The 25,586-nt window shown below is 33.7% G+C and overlaps 4 protein-coding genes across 4 annotated transcripts; 3 read left to right on the top strand and 1 right to left on the bottom strand.

Moving 5' to 3' along the window:
* The first annotated feature begins 2,187 nt into the window (after positions 1–2,187).
* Positions 2,188–5,217, top strand: ACS2 (1-amino-cyclopropane-1-carboxylate synthase 2). The gene is made up of 4 exons (XM_012227919.4): positions 2,188–2,468; positions 2,568–2,699; positions 3,015–3,175; positions 4,077–5,217. Exons 1-4 carry the CDS (start codon positions 2,313–2,315, stop codon positions 5,083–5,085), a joined length of 1,458 nt encoding a protein of 485 aa, XP_012083309.1. The 5' UTR covers positions 2,188–2,312; the 3' UTR covers positions 5,086–5,217.
* A 5,574-nt stretch (positions 5,218–10,791) lies between these two features.
* Positions 10,792–13,439, bottom strand: LOC105642930 (Heavy metal transport/detoxification superfamily protein). The gene is made up of 3 exons (XM_012227920.3): positions 13,130–13,439; positions 12,527–12,602; positions 10,792–11,586 (listed from the first exon to the last, which is right to left on the bottom strand). The coding sequence occupies exons 1-3, from the start codon at positions 13,133–13,135 to the stop codon at positions 11,117–11,119; spliced, it is 552 nt and encodes a 183-aa protein (XP_012083310.1). The 5' UTR covers positions 13,136–13,439; the 3' UTR covers positions 10,792–11,116.
* Positions 13,440–15,909: 2,470 nt separating this feature from the next.
* LOC149496517 (Erythronate-4-phosphate dehydrogenase family protein) lies at positions 15,910–19,033 on the top strand. The gene is made up of 2 exons (XM_089721662.1): positions 15,910–16,998; positions 18,185–19,033. The coding sequence occupies exons 1-2, from the start codon at positions 16,324–16,326 to the stop codon at positions 18,413–18,415; spliced, it is 906 nt and encodes a 301-aa protein (XP_089577788.1). The 5' UTR covers positions 15,910–16,323; the 3' UTR covers positions 18,416–19,033.
* A 411-nt stretch (positions 19,034–19,444) lies between these two features.
* AN (NAD(P)-binding Rossmann-fold superfamily protein) lies at positions 19,445–24,950 on the top strand. Its single transcript, XM_012227921.4, has 7 exons — positions 19,445–20,285; positions 20,920–21,088; positions 21,170–21,300; positions 22,702–23,496; positions 23,596–23,643; positions 24,143–24,256; positions 24,587–24,950. The coding sequence occupies exons 1-7, from the start codon at positions 19,692–19,694 to the stop codon at positions 24,659–24,661; spliced, it is 1,926 nt and encodes a 641-aa protein (XP_012083311.2). The 5' UTR covers positions 19,445–19,691; the 3' UTR covers positions 24,662–24,950.
* The last annotated feature ends 636 nt before the right edge of the window (positions 24,951–25,586 follow it).

A 25,586-nucleotide genomic window follows, 5' to 3' on the forward strand; every position in this document is an offset into this window, starting at 1 on the left:
TGATACACGTTGACGCACCATGTGCATTTAATTTCATTTCAACCATAAATTTGAAAGCTTTACTAGCTATAACAGGGAATAAGAAGACTTTTGCCTGCTTAGCAACAAAAATGTAGCACGTTTTCAATGGCTAATTCTATACAGAACACGTACCACGTTTAGGAAAATATTGTTAATAATCCGTATCTATTAATGAATCCGAATGAGATTGATCCTGGTCCACGTGGGAGAACATATCCAAGTTCTACTAAAGCATTAGTAGATCCTAGTTTGAGTGAGAGTCCTATGAATCTTGATGAAAATATTTCACAAGAATTACAATTAAGACGTAGTAATCGTGGAAACATTCATCGCCAACGTTTTGAGGTCGAAGGCATTAAATTAATGAAGTTTTTATGATTACCCTACAAGATGATAAGGAACCAAAGAGTGTCAAGAAGACATTCTCATGTCCAGCCAATGATAAATGGATAAAGGCAATGGAAAAGGAAATGTAGTCTATGATCTCGAACTAAATCTGGCCACTGGTACATCTTCCCAAGTGCGTAAAGCTATTGGGAACAGTCAAAATGAAAACAAATCAATTATTATAATCTGATTTCCCTTCTATTCATAATTAATTATCCATGTCTCCGTTTAAATATCAATTTTTCTTTATCTAATAAAAATTTCAATTCATATTTTTAAATGATTTTCTCGAAATAAAATCTGTTGGTTCAATTTTTTTTTTTTCAAGATTAGAGGTAAGGTACTATCACGAACTAATTTTATACCCTAAATTCATCTTGTCAATCTTATTAAAAGCAGACCATCTATGTTCAAATTGAGAATTTCATAAATTAAAAAAAAAAAATATATTGAGTCTAATTCTGAAATTCGAACTTTGTCTAATAAATGAAGAATAAATAATTCACTTATCAATTTAGTCAATTCTTATAATAAGTTTAATTTATTTTTAATATTTAGATAACGACAATTAACTTAAAAAGATAAAGAAAACAACATAGACATAAGCATAAATGGATAAAATAAAATTTATTAAGTTTAAGTACAAAGGTAGTGATTATTGATTAAGATATATTACATGTGGCATCCGTATGTAAATTACTTGTGCAATAAATTCGCTAAATGTCTATCAAGTACTAAAACGAAAGGATAAGTATTTTTCCCATAAAAGAATAAAACGATCCAAAACGTGTAAGAGCTAACACAGAAAGTAGGAAGCCAGAAGAAGGAAAATACGTGGACCCTGATACCAGAAGAAGAAGAAGAAGAAGAAGAAGTAGAAGAAGAAATCCTACTCTTCTCCTTCACATCTCCACTCTCAATACACATCAAAACACCATTAAAAGGAGAATTAAGTGTCAACTGCATCTGCATGCCAGACTATGATCTATACAGCAAGTAAAAGTGGTGGGGACATTATTTTTGAACCTTGTCACGTGTATTACCTATTCTAAGAATACATCCAACTACCGTCCAAAAAGAAATTCAATTTTGAGCAAATTAAACCTATCTAATTCGAGACTATATGTTTCTTTCTATTTTTTCAAACCTTGTATATATAAAATAATTTTTACACATGTATTTACACTGACAAGAGTAATATTTAAATAAAGCAATTTCAACTGTGAAACTACAAGTTTCGAACTTTAATTTTATTGGTAAAGTTAATATGAAAAGACATTACACTTTTGTCGATCAATCTAACTGTTTACTGATACAGTATAACTAATTTTACTTATAAATTAACTATTTTATATTTACCCAATTTCTAGGAAGTCGTGGATATATACTTGTACGGTTTTTTTAAACTCAAGCTAATTTCTTTACATCTTTAATTAATTGATTTTCTTATTAAATCATAGACCTAACGCAAGTATCAAAACAGTAGCTTTAAATATCCAAAAACATAATGAAAAATCTAAAGAATCCCACCAGAAATGCTATTCTTTCTTTTTCTCTTCTATACACGTGCTTAACCGCATATGTGTGATATCATTATCAATACGCAAGCCGTTACGCTTGACTAGCAAGAAAATAATTAAACTTAAAATAAACTCTTTGTACACTAAAATTCTGCTGTTTAGTTTAATTCCAAATCAACATTTGAACTTTGAAAAAATACTTTTCCTGTTCTTGGATTGTATTTAATCGAATCCATTCCCTATAAATTACCCATGCCTCCTATCTTTTCTTATTGCTCACTTCAAAACTTAGCTACCTACTTCAAGAGAGAATTTCAGTCCTCTGTTCTCTGCTCAAACTATTCTTTCCTTAGTTAACTCGATATCATTGCATTAGTTTAGAAAATGGTGAACAGTCAACTTTTGTCTAGAATTGCGACCAATGAAGGACATGGAGAAAATTCTCCATATTTCGATGGATGGAAAGCATACGATGGGAACCCTTTTCACCCTGTTGATAATCCTGAAGGAGTAATCCAAATGGGTCTTGCAGAAAATCAGGTTAATGAATTTCCTGGACATACGGTTGATTATTCTGATGATTTTTTGTACGTTTAATTGACTAAACATGGGACTAATTAATTTGTTTGTTAATTGCAGCTTTGTTTTGATTTAGTTAGAGATTGGATTAAGCAGAACCCTGAAGCTTCCATTTGCACTGCTGAAGGAGTTGCTATGTTCAAGGATATTGCTAACTTTCAAGACTATCATGGCTTGCCGGAGTTCAGACAGGTATATTGTTGAGAATCTAAACCTAGCAGCAATTAATAAAATCAAATTCAATTATATATTTAATATTGAGCTTATAATAAGTTGAGCTTAACTTTAACACAAAATGGCTCTGTGTCCTAAGCCATTTTGGTTGGTTCATCCTTCACGTTATATACCCTTTTAATTAGTTGTATTTATCCAACTTGGGATTACTCACGTATTCCAACATATATATGTGTCTATGTATTTCTGCATGTGCATGAAATAATATCTATTGACGTACATCCTGTCGAGTTTATATTAATAATATATATATTTGTATGTCATTTTTTGCAGGCGATTGCAAAATTTATGGGCAGGGTTAGAGGCAGTAGGGTTACGTTTGATCCGAACCGTATAGTCATGGGTGGAGGAGCTACGGGAGCAAGCGAGCTCCTAATGTTCTGTTTGGCTAATCCTGGAGATGCTTTTCTCGCTCCCTCTCCTTACTATCCTGCGTATGAACTGTTCCTTACTTTTTATGCTTTCTCATAATCAACTTGTTACTTAACAATTTTGAAGACGTTTTTAGATTACAAGCACTAAATGTTAACTAATGTATGAAAATGCGGTAATTAAAAGGTTGACACTGTCTAGTTAATCAAATAATAACATGATTAAAGTCATTAGGACTAAAGCTAGTTTTTTTTTTTCAATAAATAGAATTAATGATGAAAAGCAGTTTGAGAATTTTTATGAAAAGATAATTACACATGGAATAAGGGGAACAAATTGACAAATGTGGTTTTGACTTTTGAAATGAAGTGTGAAACGGGATTTAACTTGCACAAAAAGTCAACCATCTCCTGATCACCGACTTAAAAAGGACACAGGAAGGCAAAAGAGTCAAAAATTGACTCAGTTGCCTTTTCTGGAATTTTCAGTCGTGTTATGGGTCAGAAACAAATTCAAACTAGGGTTTGATTTCTTAAATTTCGGTCAAGAACACACTTTTTCATTTTGATTTCGCTGTATTATTATATTGATATTTAGATTAATTAGTTGCAAAAGTGTTTATGTACTTGTATTAATTTTACTAAGTGGAAACTTTTCTGCCAAACAATATTGTCAATCTAACTACTAAACCATATTCAAATAGAATTCCATCGTCTGAATGTTCAAACCTGAAACTGATTAATGCTTACAGCTGTTTGTTCTTTGAAAATTTATCCAACCAAATCTTCAATTTTCCAAATTCAAATACTATTCTTTGACTTTTTATAGTCATTTCTGCCTCGCCAAAATTAAAACCTTTTTATTTTCTTTTTTAATGAAGTCTAGGACCACTATATATGTACATATTACAAGAAGCTACCTAGGAAGCTTGTCTCATGGAAATTTTTTGATTGTGTCATGCAGATTTGACCGTGATCTCTCATGGAGAACCGGCATCCAGATTATTCCAGTTGACTGTTATAGCTCCAACAATTTCAAAGTTACCAAACAAGCATTAGAAGCTGCATATGATAAAGCCCAAGAAGCTGGAATTAACATTAAAGGTTTAATCCTTGCAAACCCATCCAACCCATTAGGCACAATCTTAGACAGAGAGACACTAAAAGACTTGGTCACCTTTATCAACGCAAGAAACATTCATTTAGTCATTGATGAAATATACTCCGCCACCATTTTCAATTCCCCAAGCTTCGTAAGCATAGCAGAGATAATTCAAGAAATGGATTGTAACCACGATTTAGTACACATTTTGTATAGCTTATCTAAAGACATGGGTTTTCCTGGCTTCAGAGTTGGAATAGTTTATTCGTACAATGATGCAGTCGTAAGCTGTGGAAGAAAAATGTCAAGTTTTGGCCTCGTCTCTTCGCAAACTCAACATCTGCTTGCTTCCATGCTGTCTGATGAGTGTTTTGTGGAGAAATTTCTTTCGGAGAGCTCGAAAAGGTTAAAAAAACGACACAGTATGTTTACGAAAGGACTAGAACAAGTAGGGATCGGTTGTTTAAAAAGCAATGCCGGTCTTTTTGTTTGGATGGATTTACGCCATCTTCTTAAAGAAAAAACTTTTGATGGAGAAATGGCGCTTTGGAGAGTTATTATAAATGAGGTGAAGCTGAATGTTTCGCCGGGATCTTCATTTCACTGTAAAGAGCCAGGTTGGTATAGGGTTTGCTTTGCGAATATGGATGATGAGACCGTTGAAGCTGCTTTGAAAAGGATAAGAGAATTTGTGGTTAGGGGAAAAGAGGAGAATCAAGAACTGCCGACCAACACGAATAGTAATAAAAGATGGCAGAAAAATCTTAGGCTGAGTTTTTCTGCTAGAAGATGTGAGGAGGCAGTTATGTCACCCCACATTATGTCACCCCACTCTCCAATGCCTCACTCACCGCTTGTTCGTGCCAAGTAATTTTCAAAAATTATATACTGGGTAGTTAATTAGAAATTATAGCTACTTGTTGAACAATAAGATCAACTTAGTTAATTTCCCAACTAGATCCTTTCTTTTAATTTCGAAAATTGTCATTTTTATTTACTATTATTATTATTATTGTTTTCCCATTAGTTTGGAAGCTGTATGTTAGATTTTTTTCTGCATTGAAAACAATATATTAAATGTCCATTAACACTGTTTAATACAATGGTTATTTCTGAAAATCAAGTTATATATATATATATATATATATATATATATATATATATATATATATGTATATAAAGTTTCTTTGATGGGAAATTTTCTTTCATTCCGTGATTCATATGCTCTATAGAATTTCATACGTCCCAAATATTTGGTATTTGATTTTCAATTGTCCCTATATAGAAACTTTTATTAAACGTGATTCAATTTTTATCTGCTATAATTATCCCTAATTATTGTTTGTTTGGACAATAAAGTTTGAAACATATGAATCACAAATCAATATGTGAACTTTCCTTTTTCAAGAGAAAAAATGTGAACTTTCCAATTCCATGGGCTAATAAGTATGGCACATTAATAATTACATCATTCCAATTTCCTGAATATAAGATTTTTATTTTTTTATTTTTTGTTAAAAAAAAAGCGAAAAAGAGAATGAATATTAGCAGTGTCTGATATGAACAAAAAGGCATAAAATGACCTGTAATTGAACGATGAGATCAGAATCAGATCACGACATGAGCATTCATTCCTTACATATAAAATATTTACTAATGAGCTCTTTGATTAAATCTTAACGGCGATGCCTAACTTGTCAAAGATGACACAGTCTGAGAAAATTCCAAGTCATCAATATAAAAAACAAATAAGAAAAATATTAAAAGATGATATTGATACACATGTCTTATTAATCGCTACAATCCACATATACGTAATCTGTTGCACCTCCAAAACGTTTTTAAAACATCCATGTAATACTTATAATCTAAGGAGGACAAGCAATTCATTGTCTTCATGCATCTGTACAGTACGTTACAGGTAACATTATCTCTCTCTCTCTCTCTCTCTCTCTCTGGATCAGAATAGTATTATGGCTATAAAGCAATGATAGCTTTTCTCATTGATAATATTGATTAAATTAATGATAATTTCTATGATAAATTTGAATTCTCACATATTCTCTGTATTTTCTGCAATATTTAAAAATATATATTTTATATTTACAAATTTCAATCTTGTTATTATGCATTTAAAATATTAGTAATTACGAAATATCATAGTAATAAACTTGATTTTATAATAAATAATTAAATATAAAATCATATTGTTACTAAATGATTGGATTAGTGAATTATTACAGTTAAAACCTGAAAAAACAATGAATAACTTGGCATTGTCATAAGACCAGCTCGTGACCCACCACTATACATATGGATGTTCGTACTGATATATATACGTTATGATGTGTCGGTTTATTGCCTATTCGATGACAATAATTAATTTCTTGTGTCTGTCAGCAACTGAACCGACCTTTTTACACAGTGATGTTAATTCATGTTGAAATTGACTTGCGCAAGCTTATCTTTGCCTGTACTACACTACTGGCCCAAGAGCATTAATTGATAGGCATTATCATATATATATATATATATGTTTGTGTGTGCAGATACAGAGTCAGCGGTCGGTGGATTTTAACAGCTGGCATATAAACAGTGTAGTTCATACTCGGTTGGGTGAGAGTCAAACTCGTTATTGGTAAGTGTTCATTTCATTCCGTAACATATAGTAGACGGAGAAAGATTAGCTGAGTGATTATCTGTATATATATCGATAAATATTTCATAATAATCATTGGATAAGAGAATTAATATTTCATAATAATATCGATAAATATGTAATTTCTCAATTCAATATTATTTCGTTACAATGGCTAAAAAGTTTATAGTGCTAAAATCATTTTTTTTTTTTTTGGTAGATAGTCATTTTTTAATATATTTATCATACTCAAATCATCAACTTAATCCTTTAAATTAAATAATATATAAAAATAATGAATAGTGCAATGGTGGAGTAGATATTTCGTAATATAGAAAATCAGGAACGAACTCAAATAATTTAATATTTTTCAAAAAAAAAAAAAATAAAGAAATAGAAGGAAAAAAAATTATCAAATTATATAGGTAAACAAATTTTAGATTACTTTTATTAAGCATGCACATAATTAATGGAATATAAAACTAATAACTTCATCCTAAAAGACTAAATATATAATTGAAGAAATAACGTAAGCTACAGGGAGAGAGAGAGATTCTTGTGCTTTAAAACAAGCTAATTGAAGCAGCAATCAATCACGATAAGCCATGTCCAAGCAGACTTATATTACACAATTACAAACACACATTAAATATGTGAACGAGTAAAGAACAGTACGTACCATTGCCAGTGAGTGGAACGATTGTGCAAGCAAAAGGACCTTTCACAAGTCATATGTAATATATCTTTCAAAGAACAACATTTCTTGCATCTTCTTGCTTCTTACAGCACAAATCTAAATTTAATTTAACTTGTAAAACCTGACTGCTCCTACTTTCTTCCAACTTCGATGGAAAGTATACTGAGCTTCCAACCTTATCTTTTCCTATAATTTTCTTTTTTTTTTTTTTTCTCATTTATAAGTATTATATTTATTATGAAACAAGTATTAAGTTGAGCAGCGGCTAAAACTCCAAAATATACGTGTGATGATAAGATAAATGCAGCTAGCAATTGCAGGTAAGTGTCTCAGTTGCCAAGTGACAGACACGCCAAAAAAAAATTAAAGATTTTTTCTTTATTAATTTTTAAATCATTCAGCTTCTATGCTGGTGCCAAATTAATCCGAATTCTCACTTATATTTATAAAAGAGACAAAACGCTTCAGTTCGAGCGTTTAAACGGATCTATATCTAGTTAGAATTGAAATTCGAGACTTTTGAGACAAAATATCTATTATCTCATCTCATCGTTCAGAGGTTAGACAAGTTATGTAATTTAATATTTATTTTTGTTTTTTTATCCTAAAAGAGAATTTCCTTCATGCCATTGTAATCACATAATGCTTGTCCAGATATGTTATGCATTTTTTGGATTTTATATCTTAATATGGATAAAATTTTTGGTTTAAATTTAATCCAAGACGAAGTGATATAATATAAGTGGGAGTTTTTGAGTGAACTTCATGGATATTGCTTGCACGTATGTTCTTTATATGATATGACCTTTTCCTATAAAGTGTTTCTTTTTCCTTGTCCAAACTAATTCTTCTCACTAATAATAATTAAATTATTATTATATATATACAATATTTTGCCTTATCCATAAACTATTCATTTAATATTAAATAATTAAATTAATTCTATTACTATTAATGATTTATTTGTTAGTCTTTCTTAATTATGTGAATGACGTAAAGGAAATTACAAAATTAAACTATATATTTTATTAATTTTTAATATGGGGGGCATTTTTCCTTGTTTTTTTTTTTCCTAAATACAAATCGAAGAATGTTGCATTAGTTATAAAAACCAAACTAATTGCAAGTTTCAATACGTAAGGAATGAATTAATATAATTGTTACCGAAATTTCTAGATTGCCCTTTCTTCCCTCTAATGGGCCAATGGAACTCAGTTTTTGGGAATGTGAAAATATATATTTGTAATATTTTATAAATAAAAACCCAAACCACATATAAATGCCCTTTTACGTCATTTGACCTAACGGATGGTGCTTCACATGTCATATTTTTTGTCAATGCCAAGTGAGTATGGAATGACGTGGATGGATTATCGTTGTTCCATCAACGTCTAATTAGCACTTAAAGCATCGGTTAGAATTTAAGCGGTAAAATTTAATATTCATGGATTTATTAGGTAATTTTAAATTACATATAGTTTTATGATATAATCTCAATTTTATAGTTTTAAAAAGATATGAAATTTTAAGTTCTATCAATCTTTTATTACTAAAAATAATAAATTTAAAGCATTTAATTTATTTTTGCAACTAAATAATGTAAAATTTTGTAAATTTCACAATCTACATATCTATTTATGTAAATTTAGATAAGTGTATATAAAAGCATAAAAACATGGACGCTTGAAATGGAAGCCACTTTTCTTTCAATGCGGAGACTTTCTTTCCCATCTTAATTTCAAATTCTCTATTTCTCTTAACCTTTATCTTCAAGCCCACGGATAAAGGTTGAAAGGAAAGTGCTAAAAGGACTTGGATCCACCTACCATACACCATTCACACTTGTTATAGCTGTTAACTTTTTTTTTTTTTTTTTCTTTTTCCCTGGTAATCCTCTATATTTTTTTTAATAATATTCATTAAATTAGTGATAACTTTTATGATGAGGAGGTCTTCAACTCGAAATCTCTCGCTCCGTACATCTTATACCAGATATGAGAAGACAAATCGAATCACACGTCGTTAACATTTGAATTGTTTTTTTAAGTAGTCTGTTAACTTAATTATGCATTATTTATATGTGTTCTGATTAACAGTACACGGCAAGCACATGTAGCCATCAAAGGTTGGAAACCAACAAGGAATTATGCGGATCGTGATGCTTATTAACCACATGCATTTGTACTTTAATGATATATACGAATAAGACAGTATAGGGTCTGAGTAATTATAAGAGCCAAGAGAATTATTGATATTGATTGTTTTTTACTCTTGTCTTATTGTATAAATATTATATAATACTATTATAATTTCAAAAGCTAATTCAACCCATCTCGAATCAAATTACAGTACCAAACCTTGAAAGTTAATTTAAAGAAAACAACCTTTCCTCTGCCAAATTGGGAAGATTAGGAAGGTTGTATAATTATTTATTTGAAAAAATGCACTGTGATTTGCCAAGTGACAACAAATCAGAAGTAATTTTAAATTAATATATAAGTTATCTCTGTAATTGACATATTTACCCAGAACATTCCTGAAACAGAAAATTCCATAAGCTAAATAGTGGCATATAAAGAGGATTGGAGTCATTTGCAGAATGATTAGATAATGCCACCGACCAGTGCGGATGGACCATGCCATCACTCTTTAGCTGAAAGCCTGAAAAATACAGTACGGCAGACATTATTGATGCCCACAAAATTTTATTTTAGGACCCTTCATTTCTCATGCAACACAAGAAAATGTGAGATCTGAAAATGAAAGAATCTCTTATGACCCACCATAAAAAATTCCCCTTTTCCTGTAAATTAACTCCTGAGGCTAACATTTATTTTGAATTAATTCTCATACGATGTTTTTTGTTCTCTTGGCCTCAAAGTATTGCTGAGCAGAAATAACTATGTACTTCCTCCCCAACTGCTTATCACATTTGTTTATTTCACGTCAAAATTATTCAATTTGTCTATATTATAAAAATTATTGAGTGAATTGATTATATTATCCTTAAATTGTTTAAGTTATAATCAATTATTAAAGAATTGAAAAAAGCAATTTATTATTTGTAAAATTTATAAATATGACAAGTATTTAAGAACATAAAAATCAAAGGAGTATATATTAGTCCTGATTATCAAATGAGTGTCTGGAACCATAGTATGAGATTGCCTTTTCAATTTGGCTAAAAATAGCGGCATTAAATGGAAAATAACAGAACTTTAAAAAAAATAAAACAAATAATATGTCTAATTATAATAAGTAATGATTAAGATAATAAAGAACAAGTTCCAAATTATGGGATTAACACCGCCTTTTTCTACCCCCAAAGAAAATGTGAAAAATAAAGAAAGAACAAGTTACAAAATTTCATTTATTCTTCTCTACACATTACTATTCTTCTGAATAGAAGAATGAGGCATCACCACTTTATATACAAGGTTCTTCTCTTCTTAGGTTTTGGCCTCTTAACACACTTGAACAACTGATAAGATTGAAAAAAACCCATCACCAGTTGGGGCAAAAAGAGAGCTATATATACTTGTCCTTAAACTTATATAGCCATCCAGCTTAGCAAATAACACAAGCATTTGGATTCTCTTCAATGCTTTGCACATAATAATATGTGGTGAGGTGAGGATTATAAGCTTTGTAAGCCTTAACAAGCTCTAAAACCGGATCTGGTGGTGGTGCAGCTGCAACTGCAACTGGTGCTGCTGCTGGAGCTGCTTCTGTCTTTTTCTCTTCTTCTTTCTTTTCTTCCTCTTTCTTGGGCTCCTCTTTCTTCGCTTCCTCTTCTTTCTTGGGCTCCTCTTTCTTTGCTTCCTCTTCTTTCTTTGGTTCCTCTTTCTTAGCTTCCTCTTCTTTCTTGGGTTCTTCCTTCTTAGGCTCTTCTTTCTTCTCAGGCTCCTTCGCTGGCCCTACTGAGATTATATCTGTTTGAAAATACTTTCTCAATTTGCTCACTACAGTTATAGGATCAACTGTGCCGATCACCGTTAATTTCTTTTCTTTCATGTCCACGGCAATGGAATCAATCCCTGTAATTTTTTAAAATTACAAAAAAAAAAAAAAAAAAAACAATTTTTTAACCAATTAGAATCAGTATCTCTCAATGCATGGACAAAAGAAAGAGTAAGAAAGACATTTCGAATTTCTTCACAAGCACATAATGTCATCGCAACTACAATCCGTGCAATAATACAAATTTCATGTGCAATAACTCCATCATTTCTACTTTATGCAAATTGGAGAGTACCAAAGATTTTATCTTTTTCAAATCTTTCAAATTGGGGATGCAAGAATTGTCTCATACTACTACCTTTGCATCAAACAAATTAAAAAAAAAAAAAAGAATATAGTTGATAATTTATACAATTTTTTCGTGCAGACTCTTTGTTAGGTATGTGTCCCCATGCCACCCCCACCCCCACCCCCTTAACAGAATTCAGCTGCAGTAATTTCCTTCGTCTTCAACAGGTACATTCCACCTCTATCTAATCTTCTATCCTCACATCACATATTTGTTTGGGTTCAATTTGTATGCATTTGCGTGATATTGACGCTACTATCACCGATTAATTCCACTTTCCTTATTTTATAATATAAGTATTAACAGTTTTATATATTTATATATAATAATAATAAAATAATAATTGAGTGGTGTTATTATTGCTAGAATAATTACTTAGCAGACTAAAACAATTGTGACCAGAATAATAATAATTACCTTAACTTAAAAATTAAGACCACTAATTTATATTGCTTGCTTAATAAATAAATGAATAAACGAAGGAACAAACAAAAAGGCAAGATCCGTTGCGTAAGCTTTTTCTTTTTCTTTTTCTTCTTTTTTTTTTTTTTTTTTTCTAATTTTGTGATAATTACTTAGCTGGTGTCTAAAATCCAATTAAATTCATAATAATTACACATATAAGAGATAATTTAAAAGTGTCAATTTATTAAAAAGATTTATAATACCTGAAAGAGTAGACACGGTCTTGAGAGCCTTCTGCTTAGCTTTGTCATCATTTATATCCAACTTCAGTATAAATTTCTGCAAGATTATGAACCAAACAGATCTATTCATGTTCAATGCAAGTTTCTGATAGAAATCATTATCACAGATACCAAAATTCACATGGTTTTCAACTTTTTGGACTGAAAAATTGCAATAATTTAAACTTTTACTGAACTAAAAGATTAGGAAAGTTGAAACAAGAACAACAAACGCAACAATATCATTTAATCATAATTACTCCATTGCTTTCATAATTAATTGTTAATTAAAGGTGACAAACTAAAACTCATTAACTAAACAAAACTTTCCTATAAAAAGTATACGAATATATGAACAGAAAGGATGCAATCAAAGTGTTGATTCTTTTGAACCAAACCCACAAAGGGACCCTTATGATATGATAATGGGTTATCTTAGGAATCAACCATCATTAATAAGAAATGTGTTAGATTCTCTTTAAATACCTTCCAATTAGATTAAAAAAAAAGAATCCAAACAATCAACGAAGAATCTAAAACAATTAAAGAATGGTAAAAGAACAGATTCCAAGAAAGGAATCAAACCTTCATTTCTAGCAAGCCCTCTTCAGGGATAGGCAGATCAAAACCAGAGAGGAGAGAATGTTGAAAATAGAGAAAAAGGAAGATGAGTGAGGAGATGGGATTTCAAAAAAAAGGAAAAAAAAAAAGGTATAGAAAGAGAGGCAAAGACGAAATCGAATAATGCTTTGTTGATAAAGAAAGATAGAAGAAGAGAGTATGGAACCAAAAAAATCCGAATCAAAACAAGAATGCAGAATAGGATAGAGAAAAAGAAAAGTTAGAGAGAGAGAGGGAGAGAGTGAGAAGGAAACGATTCAGTGCTCGAATATGGAAAGAGAGTAACTAGTGGCGCTATATAGTCCATTAGTCTCAGGTACGCTAAGCCTGAACAACTATTGTTTTCCACGTCCGTTCCACGCGACTGAAAGGAGCGTGGATCCACATTAGACCACAAATAATAAATCAATTTTGTTTTTGGAAAAATGGATTACTGTATTTATATTTATTGACAATTAAGCACTCTTAAAACTTTTCTCTCTATTAGTTTGAAATATTAAAGGTATTGAAAACCTTCTTGTTCGATTCTTATACGTTATTCAATTAACAATTAAATTTTGATTTAAAAATTTCTCATTATAATTTAATTCAATACAAATCGAATCAAACTACATACTAATCTTAAGTCATATTTATCATTTGTTTCATAACACTGGTGTATTTTGTTATAAAATAGTGTACATTATCTCTTCATTTTGTTTGATATACTAATATTTCAAATGTATAATGTTGTAAACAAATTAAAACATATTCGACTTTATTTGGATAAATTTTTAAAGTTAATATTAAATATTTAAATTTTCAATTATGAAATTTAATTATTCAATAAATACAGTTTCAATTAATGAGTATAATTGTTATTTAAAAAAAATGGAGAAAATTTTATATTATATTAAATCATATGCTCTATTTGATCACCATTACGCAACATTAGTAAAATTTAAAATGCAGTGATTGTTGATTTAAGTGCTAGTTAGTGGCGCGTGTATAAACAGCCCGTGACACTGAGGTAATATTGGGCGTAGAGGATGAGAAAGCGGACCCACTGGTCAAATGTCAACAGATACCTGCGAGTTTTTATGATCACGGCGGCATTAATTAAATCTCCGGCATTGATTTATGATAATTGAACAATTTTGATCCGGTGTACTCCGCCGTAACTTTAGAACGCAGCCATTTCGGAGTCTGTTACTCACTATACTTGTTCAAGTATTTGACACGTGACCCCTCTCGTCACTGTACCGTTACACTTAGCGGGTGAGGATGGTTTCATCCTCCAACACTTGGAACAAGAAAGGTGATTGAAAAGTCCATCCTGCCCATTACTTGCTAGTGGATTTCAATATTTTAGATTTTTTATTATTTCTCGTTTCTGTGATGATATGGTGGCCGCCTTTTGGCTTAGGATCGTTCGGGTTTAAAAAGGATTTTTCACCCTCCTCCGTAAAAGTTAAGTTTGACTTACCTCAAAAGTTCATATTACTACTGTGATATATTCTAATCCATTAGGTTCAAGATTAGACTTAGACGATTAATTTACATATTGCGTTTGACCGTTTTGGTCAGGGTGGGCGCAGTATGGTATTGGTATGGGTCTGTCAGCACATCGTAATATTTTTTGTCAAAAAAGACTTTAAAACCCTTTCTGATAGCAAACATGTGTTTGGAACAATTAAATTAAATATTAGTATAACGATGGATGCCACTCCATCCTTAAAATGCGGACTCTGTAACTCAATCATATGATTATCAAGGTGAGATCAAGCTATTTTGGATAACCTGTGAAACTTTTACAACACTTGACTTTACGACTTCATGGGTCATTCAACCCGTTCCTCTCTGCTTAGTCACTGCAATACCCTGCGGTTTATATGTTCTGTAATTTGTATAGCATCATGAGGGAATCTTTATTGTGGGATCCAAAAAGTAGGAGTAGCCGGCCTATTTTTGCAATGTGATGTGGATAAGGCCCACGATAAGACTGTAGGCTCGTGTTTGTTCTCCTAACCATTCGTATTGTCCCATTAAGGAAAAATAAAATGCTGGTGGAGGCCCTTCAAGATATTTCAAGGACAATGGATGATGGTTTTGGTCTCATTGTATTATTCATAGGCCTATGAGATACTTATATTTTTCGAAACCATGGAGTTGGCCCATCTTTGGTTAACCGAATCCGGCCTACTCAATTTTTTCTTGGCCCGCTTAAGCCTGGTCAATGTGTTTTCAACATTTTAACGCCGTTTCCTTGCCGTTAACTCCAGCACCTCCGCAGCACAAAGTGACAACTCCACGTGTAAGTCACATTCAAGTGTCCGCTCTCACTCGCTGTCTCGCTATTTTTTTTTTGAATAGAATATTTTTTCCAAGGATTTTGTTTTGTCTTTATATTTAGGAAACAGAATGATTAATTTTCGTTTCCATCTCATAAATCGAAGAGCAAAATAAAGTATGAGGTTGGAAGTTGGATTTATCCATGGCCAATGTTTTTTTTTTTTACATTTTTTTAAGTGATAGGAATTTATATTATTCAACTTAAAAAAAAAAAGTTTTACATTGTATTTTATATGAAAAAAAAAAAGAAAAAAACTGTAAGAAATATTTTTTTAAATTATTAGAAACATCATTAAAATTTATTTAAAAAATAAAATAAAATAATTTCGATGGGATTTGAGATTATTTTGAGAGTAGGACAAAATTGCATGGAAGAAGAAAAAAGGTTTTGTCTCGGACTAGGATGATTTCACGTTATATCACCGTTATTTAAGAATATACTATATTTTTCCTCCAACTCTTTTGCCCTCTTCTGTGTTTCACAATATCGTTTTTAAAAATCCTTAAACTTGACTAAATATCTTCCACCAGCAATAATCTTTAATGGAAGTCTTTTAAAATCGCAATTAGAAACCCTAATTTTTGTATCAAGCCATCCAAAACCCTGTTTCCTTCCATCAAAAATTTTGGAAATTCCTTATCGATTTCGAGAAAACTATTGTTTCGATCCCAAACTCAAATTCTGATATGATTCTCAGAATCCCAAATCCAAATTTGCAAATCAATACCTTTTGATGTTTCCAATTCTAAGCATCTGAATTCCCGCGATACCGAGTTCAGTTTCTGTTTGTTTCCCGTGCTTTCGATTTGAGTGATCCTAGGATTCGATGAATTACCAAGAGCAGGAATCCAATTCCTATCATCTCATAACCAATTCTTCGTGGCTCGAAATCCGATTGTTCTACGTGAGAATCACGCCGTGTGCAATCGAAAGCGTGCCGGACCACCTAACACTTCGCCACCTCCGCCGGGAAATCAGCACGCCCCTTGAAATTAACGGCTCCAGAATTCCTGCCGCGGATTCGGCCTCCGTGACCCTCCGCCGTGATCGCCTCAATAAGGAGTCCTCTGAGGTCACGTACGTCAGCACTGATAGCGTGCGGGTCACCAGCGCTGTAGAATTCGAGGTGTTGGAGAGCGACGACTTGTTTCTGTGTGGTTCCTTGGAGCGAATAGAATCTGTTTGGGGAAATGGGAGCGTGGGACTGGAAAATGATTCGAAGACTGGGTGGAGCATTGAGTGTTATATGGCGGCATCGGTCGGGGAAGGAAATTCGGCCTTCTTCAAGCCAAAGATGGGAATATCAGCCCCGGCCATCGAGGTTTATATCGCTGGATGTTGTGGGGGTGTGCCGATGATATTGACCAAGACAATTTTGGTCAGTCCGAGAAGGAAAGGATCGAGGCATGGAATGCTCGATGCGATTCCTGAGGATGAAGAGATGGAGAAGGAGCATTTCGGTGCGGAGGGCAATGGGTCGGTTCGCCTCCGTAAAATTCAGGTTATTTAATCTTCCTCATTTAATTTGCCTTCCATTCATTTGCTTTTGTTAGAAATTTTCTTTTCTTTTGCTTTTGTTGTTATTATGTGGTTATCGAATCCAACCAATACCTAAGTATTTATCTCTTGCATACATTTTTAATTGAATTATGTATTCAACGGAAACTGATGGGAAACTTTGTTAGTTTTTCCTTTTATAATATTATCGACTGACCTATTATGTATTGTGCTTTTTCTCCCTTTTATAAGGCTAAGGCGAGTAAGCAAGGTGTTGGTTGTATTTTGTAGGATAGAGTAACCAGGAATTGATTTTATTTTGTAGGAAACTGCGATTTGTTGCCAGTGTAACATTTGTGATTGCCTTTTCTTGTCTAATTGAATCTATAGAATGAATGTAGTTCTAGGTTCTGGAATGCAAGTATTAGGAATTCTGATAATGATTGTGGTATCGTAAGTTATACCTTTTCTAATGCGGTAAAGAATTAGCTTGTCTAGGATGGAAGCATCCTTATCTTAAATTATTTGCCGCAAAAGTTGTAATGCATCTTTACGTGCTTTTATCAATTAATGGTCATGTGCATCAAATTGTGCTTATGAATTGAATAGAATAAATTAATTCTCAGGCTTTCACTCAATATAATTTGAAAACTTTAATGGTCCTGTAAATGCTTAACTCCATGTCCTTAATCTGTGGCGGAAATTAGTATGTGGAGAATGTACAACGGGATGGTCTACATGTGAGATGAAATACCTATCGTGGATTTGTGATCCTTTTGTTTAGGCCCTATTTTCTCCAGATGTTTCTGTCAATAGTGCACTTGAGTACAACCAGTTGGGGCAGCTTCTCTGCTGTGATTTTTTAGTGGGTATAGGGAAGCAATTATCTTTGTCCTACCTTATTTTGACATGCATAACTGTAGGTTTACTTCTAGTGGCAGAATCTTTGCTGTGTACGATCTTTTGCTGGAAGTTAATATGTTGATTTTTATAAATCCTGCAGAGTTTTGATGTAATTGCTGATCAATGCATTTATGAAAAATTTGACATGCTTATTCAATGTATTTTCAGGGAGATTTTCCTATACGTTCTCAAATTTTATAATTTTCTTGATAACTCAATTTTATTGGAACATTTAGTCGGAGTTACTACTGTTGTGACTGGCTTATAATCATTGGGTGCTTGTGCAGATTGCTGAATCAGATGGTGATGAGTACGAATCAGATGGGAAAATTGGGAACAGAAACTACTCTGAGGACATGTATTATGGTGAGGATGGCCAACTCACATGGTTTAATGCTGGGGTTAGAGTTGGTGTCGGCATTGGCCTTGGAATGTGCATTGGGATTGGAATAGGTGTTGGATTGCTTATGCGTTCATATCAAGCAACTACCAGAAATTTCAGGAGGAGGTTTTTCTGAACCAATAATTTTGATGAATGTGGTATTATGTTTCAGGAGAAAGAATTTTGGCAATCTTTCAGAATTTTGAAGCAAGCCTGGAGGATGTCAATGTCCAAGTAAAGGAAATAAGAAAATTTAATAACTTTGATATGTTAAGCCTGGGTTTTGGTAGGTGTAATCGAAATTGTACAGTTTTTTTTTTGTATGGAAGTCTTAAGGTCATTGATCATGAGGATCTTGCACAGAACAAGTGGGAGTTAGCCGAAGTTCTCCGCCTTATTCTTGTGGCTGTTTATGAGATAAATGCAAATATGGTTCATCATTTTGACTAGCAGAGCATCAGCAGCGGAGAAAACATATTTTGATTGTATGACGAGCGAGCAAGAGATACACACGTGTTCAGCAGCTAGCATGAGTTAGTGGGGTTTGTGGGTTTGCTTCCATGCATATATATATATATATATATGAGTCATGTAGAATATTTGTTTTCTTTTTAGCTTCTCTTTTATTTTCTGTTATTATTTAGTAAGTGTGGCAGAGTTTTCTTGTAATCAAGCTCACAGACACGTTTAAATTTCATTAATTTGTTGGAAGCTGTATTTTGAACTTTGGAAATAATGGAAACTGTTTCCATAACTGATTAGAGTTCTGTTGTTGCTGGGATGTAATGTTTTTGCTACCTCTAAAATATCATAATACACTGAAAAATATCATAATCTTGAGTGGTTTGAAGCTCGCTGTCTCTTTCTTTGACCAACGGCTGTATAACTAATAACAAACATTCATCAGATAAACGGTGTCGCGTCGTTTTTTGCAGTTCATTTTCGTTTTCGCTTTGGCGAGAAAAAAAAAAAACTTGCCCAGTGACCAGTAGCAGATGAGGACAAAGAAGAAGCCCGTTGACAATTCCGTTTTTAAAGTAGAATACATTACGCAATCGATAACTTTAAAATTCAAATATTATTACTGATAAGAGCTGGGACATAATTGGAATTTCACTGTATGTGTAGAGTAAAAATGAGGACTGGAGTCGGATCAAAAGTCGGACAGGAGACGTTTCATCCTCTGTCCTGGAGCACCGGAGCCTTTAACCCTAACAGTAAAAACGACTTTTTATCAGTCATCAGATGACACAAATCATTTCACTTTAGATGCGCTCTATAACTCCTTTCCTTCAGACTAAAAACCCCAAAGAAATGCCCAAATTTACAACACTAAACCCTAACCACCACAGCGACCGTCACCACCTCCACCGCCACCACATTAACTATACTCAGACAAGAGTCACAAGGTAATGACTACCACCAATATCAGATCCTCTGTGACAATGTCCCACCGTAACAATCCTGTGCAAGCTCTCCCTGTTGTCGTAACTCTCAACTGCATCGAGGATTGCGCCATCGAGCAAGACTCCTTAGCCGGCGTCGCAAACGTTGAGCACGTGCCGCTTAGTCGCCTAGCTGATGGAAAGATTGAATCAGCTGCTGCCGTCCTTCTCCACTCTCTTGCTTACCTTCCTCGTGCCGCTCAGCGCCGACTCCGTCCTTACCAGCTCATCCTATGCCTCGGCTCTGCTGACCGTGCCGTCGACTCGGCTCTTGCTGCCGACCTGGGGCTCCAGCTTGTCCACGTGGACGCATCGCGGGCTGAGGAGATCGCGGACACAGTGATGGCTCTGTTCCTTGGCTTACTGCGCCGGACTCATTTGCTCTCTCGCCACGCGCTTTCGGCTTCTGGATGGCTTGGCTCGGTGCAACCGCTATGTCGAGGAATGAGAAGATGTAGAGGACTGGTTTTGGGGATCGTTGGTAAATCTGCATCCGCGAGGTCTTTGGCTAGTAGGAGCTTGGCTTTCAAGATGAGCGTGCTTTATTTTGATGTCCACGAGGTATAAATTTCACAATGTGGAGTAATTTAGATCTATAATTATTTGAATTATAAGCAACCTTAATTTCTAGTGCCAAGAATGCGATCTTGGATACGCTCTTACGCCAGTGAATTATTGGGGTATATAGTTGCTATTTTTGAAAAAGATATGTAGATATTCTGCAGGAGTTAATAGTATATCCAATGTGCTTCAGGATAGTAATAGGGTATGGAGCCGCCAAAAATTACAATAAGTTTATTGGGAAGAATAGGAGATTGATTTCTAGGAATGGGTTCATAACATTGAGTGACAATTAGCAATTCGATAGCTAAAAGTACATTGATTTATTATTTTGTCCTCATGAATTTAATTTGAGGTTGCCATGGATGTACTACACATCATTTCCTCATACTGGTTTCGCATGAATGGTAAGATAACTGGGTATACAACGTGTGTATTTTTCTGTTACTTGATCATGAGCTTGAGATGTGATTATCATGTTGTTTAGAAGGTGCGATTTCCATGGAAAATTGTGGAATTGCTGCTGTGGGCTTTTTAGTTTTTAATTTCTGTGCATGTAATTGTCTAGTCGTTCTTTGCATCTATACTTTGCTCTTGCACCCTGTCAACTTCTGTCCGAACTATGTTTATACAGGGGAAAGGAAAAGTAAGCAGGTCTTCCTTAAGATTTCCACCTGCAGCCCGAAGAATGGATACTCTTAATGATTTACTAGCGGCAAGTGACCTTATATCTCTACACTGTGCTTTAACAAATGAAACTGTTCAGATTCTAAATGCAGAATGTTTGCAGCATATAAAGCCAGGTATAATTACTTTCACCATTTTGAGAGCTTATCAAAAGTTCAGACGATCCCTTTTGCATTTACATTTTTATTTCCATATAGGGGCATTTCTTGTGAATACGGGCAGCAGTCAGCTACTGGATGACTGTGCTTTGAAGCAGCTTTTGATTGATGGGACATTGGCTGGCTGTGCTCTGGATGGTGCTGAAGGACCACAGTGGATGGAAGCTTGGGTATTTTTCTGGTGTTGGGGGCATTGCTCTCTAGAATATAGTTAGCAGACATTTTGAATGTATAACCATATAAGCATTACAACATGTATGTGTTGCACACATTTTTATCCGTTGTCTGCATGTCATGCATGTGAATACGTGCTGTGCATATTAATGCACAAGCAATACAAATCTTAATATGCTGAAGAATTACAAAGTGCTGATGAAAATAATCTATGCTGTAGTTAAGTTGTTTCGTTTCTAACATTCTGCTGCTTGGAGGATGGTAGCTGGCTTGAAGTTTCATTATTGGTTAAATTGCAATATGTTCACTGAATCTGGCAATGTTGACTCGTATTAAGGAAATAAATTATATTGCTCTTTATACCTTTGCACCTCTTTTTAGTCATTTTGTTATGTTTCTCCTATTGTAACGTTGTATCTTTGTATGCTGCTGCAAGGTGTGACTATAGCTGAATGCTTATGTTTCTTTACTACTTGAACCTTTCATACTTTATTCATATTCAAGTCTTTAGTCACCTTCTTTCTCATTGATGACTGCTTTCTCACAAGTGCCATTTGGTTTATTTGCCTTTTGTGTCCAGAAAAGCATCTTCTAACAATTGTTTATTTTGATGCAAACAAAAGCAATAATAAGAAAGCATACTTGGTAAATATGTGAATTTTCTTCATATGATATAAGTGAAGGCAATTGAAGTAACTATTACTGTTTGTTTTTTTCCAAAGATTTTTTTTTAATTGCATTCTGCAGGATTCGTTTGATTCAACCTTTTTCCTTGCCAAAAATTATATGGAGATTTTGATTTTGTCATGAGCATGTGCAACAGTGGCTCAGTGCACTTGATAAATTTATGAATCTCCCTTCACATAAGGAGGAGAAACAAAGAAAGTATAACAAGAGCTTAGTGAAACAGAGCTTGTAATATAGCGAAAAGAGAGATGGGTAACATTGCAGTTTGCTAATCAATGTTGCAGTTTGCTTGTAGGATAGCATAAATGGAGTTAAGTAAGCTAACCAAACAGAGCTTAGCGAAACAATCCTGCTTTCAAAACTTCAAAAAAGCAAAAATAAAGAATTTCTTTGTAGCAGCAAACTTAACAGTGCCTTAGAACCCATTTTCTATCTTGAACTTGTTGCTTTACTTAACTGATTGTAGATCAAAACAAAACTTTGAGTTATAGAGGAGAACAAGGACAGGACCTATTCCCTGCTTTTCTTATTTAGAAGCCACATGATGCTTTGCAAGCTTTTTAGGCGTGACAAGCACCGAGTATACTCTTTGCGCTAGTAATGCCCAGAGTAATACCTGCTTTTGATTGGATATTGATGTGAATGCTTTGCAATACACACTGAAAGACAATGTTTTATAGGTTCACTAAATTGTCCTGCCTTTGCTTCAGGTAAAAGAGATGCCCAATGTATTGATACTTCCACGCAGTGCAGATTATAGTGAAGAAGTGTGGATGGAGATAAGGGAGAAAGCCATATCTTTATTGCAGTCTTTCTTCTTTGATGGCGTTATACCAAAGGATATTATTTCTGACGAGGAAGAAAGTGAAAGAGATGATGAAAATACACAATTGCTCAAACAAGAGAAAGAAAGTGCTCTACAGGCTTCTGTTGGTGAGCAGTTGACTGATGATATTCAGGTAAGTCCTGAAAGCTCCAACAAAAAGGGTATTAATCGACCAACAGAATCTCCTAGTCAAACTCAAGGTTCTGGCTTGTCTCAAACTATGGCTGTAAGGTCTGAAGGAAGACGCAGCAGATCAGGTAAGAAAGCGAAAAAAAGACATGGCCGTCAAAAATCTATACAGAAATCAAATGATCCTTCTCAATTAGAAAAAGAAAGTACTTCCCATCGAGAAGATGACACTGCTATGAGTGGTACAGATCAGGTATTAAGTTCTGGATCTCGATTTGCTTCCCCTGAAGATTCAAGAACTAGGAAAATGCCAATAGAATCTATGCAAGATTCACCTGCTGACCAGCTTTTAAAATCAAGCAAGAAGCTCAGTGGAAAATGTGGTGAACTGTTGAAAGATGGTTATGTTATTGCCTTATATGCAAGAGATCACCCTGCGCTCCATGTATCGAGGCAGAGAGTTAAAGGCGGTGGTTGGTTCCTGGATGCCATGTCAAATGTGACAAAAAGAGATCCTGCAGCACAATTCCTTGTTGTTTTCAGAAGCAAGGTTTGTACTGGCAGAAAGCTTTCCCTTTTTCTTTTTCTTCTGTTTAAAGTCTGTATATAATTCTAATTACTTCTTAATTAATGTGTGTTATGACTTCAGGACACTATTGGATTGCGTTCTTTTGCTGCTGGTGGGAAGTTATTGCAGGTACTTTATATTCTTAGACAATAGTTGTTGGAGAGTGCAAATGGCATTTGGACTCTTCCTTTTTTTTGGTTACTATATGACTTCATTGTTGATTGGACCTTCTTTGAACACGTTGAATTGAATGACTTCATTGTGAAATAGTAAAACATTGGATTTTGTTTGTATTTATGCTTTGCAGTGTTCCACTTATGATAGTAGACAAGTCATGTGTAGGATTAGACTTTGGATAAGGCTATTGTATGTAGGGCATTTCTTCAGCAGACGAATTGTATGCCTCTAATCATAACACATCTAGTTATTAGTCGATGATCTTCATTTCTGTGGTTTAAAAAAAAAAAAAAAAGGAAGATAGAGCTCGACTTGAGCATTTCCATGTATTCTGATTTTATGGCATGATTAGAACATGAAGAACGATATGCTTAATATATTGGTAATGGTGTAGTAACTAAATTCAATTGTTACACATGATTGAGGTCAAGTGTTATCTTTGAAATTGCAGATTAACAGAAGAATGGAATTTGTGTTTGCTAGTCACAGCTTTGATGTGTGGGAGAGTTGGATGTTGGAAGGTTCTTTTGAAGAATGTAGATTGGTTAACTGTAGAAACCCTCTGGTGAGTAACAGTTTTTAACATGAATTTGCCATGCATTGATTTTAACTCGAGGATTTATGTCAATGTTTAACAATTAGTTTTAAAATTAATAATTCCTCTTGCGCTGTCTTGATTTTGGACCGAAAAGGACATATTTAACTGCCTTGCTTCATTTAACAATTCCTAGTCTTGTATTCATTATATATGCTTGACTGTCACTTTCTATTATGTATGCGTAAAAACATCAATATGCAAGAGGCAGTCTGTGAAGGTCTTAAAGTCTCTCCTTTGCCTTTTTTGCCCCCATAGTTTTGCTGTAATTAAAGGCTTTATGTGGTTCAAAAACTTCAGGCTGTTTTGGATGTACGCATAGAGATTCTGGCAGCTGTTGGGGAAGACGATGGAGTTACTCGTTGGCTAGATTAGGCTGTGGAAGAAAGAGAGCGGCGATTACCTAACCTTTATTTTTTGCCTGTCGCTTTATTATTCTTCGGAGGTTTGTGCTTCCTCAAACAATTTGTAAATCATTCTTTTTGGTCTCTTTTTTTTTTTTTTTTTTTTTTTTTTTTTTTTTTTTTTTATCCCTTTTTGTTTTCAAAATGTTACCAGCCATGTGGGCATTTCAGTGATATGTGGGTTGTTTGGCCTTTTGACAAACTAATGTACCTTGTAACATTTAATTTACATTTTTTATAAACTGGTAATATTACTTTGATTGTACGAATTCTATAAATCGAATTGAATCATGAGAAATTTTTATAATTACTAAAACAAATATAATCATAAACTCATCAAAGAGTACCCCATTCCCATTAAAGTGTAGCCCATAGTAGGAAAGGGAACCGAACCTCTCTTTCACAGGAACACTTGCTTCGTAAAAATTAGCTGGCTCAACTTAAACTTGTATATGTTTATTTTATCATGCTAAAATTTCCAATTCTGTCGCTCAAGTATATGCCATTCCAGTGCCATGTTCTGGACCATACTAGAGTCCTAGAACCTTCGGGCACAACATTCACCAGTGATTCCTATGAAGGTTGCAAGAGGAATTTCGTCTTATAGTCACACGTGGCTTCATCATCTTAGCTCTCGAGGAGTTTAGTTATCCCTGTTCTGATTACTTTGTTGTGCCCAAGTCCTAACTAACTTCCTAAGTTTCAATTCCCAACAGGCCTGACAGATTTTAAACTTAAAGAGTAATATAAAACAAAAAGGTTTCTTTAATCAGTTACAATAACAAAACCATGGATTTGTAGATAAGTTCGAATGGGCAATGCCACAAAACGACAACAGATTAATTAAATGATTTCTGTAATCTTTTCAACGACGTATATCATTTCCTGACTTTTAT

Source organism: Jatropha curcas, chromosome 5 (genome assembly GCF_041381405.1).
Source record: "Jatropha curcas cultivar XTBG-Jc1 chromosome 5, XTBG_Jcur_1.0, whole genome shotgun sequence".
Lineage (NCBI taxonomy): Eukaryota > Viridiplantae > Streptophyta > Magnoliopsida > Malpighiales > Euphorbiaceae > Jatropha > Jatropha curcas.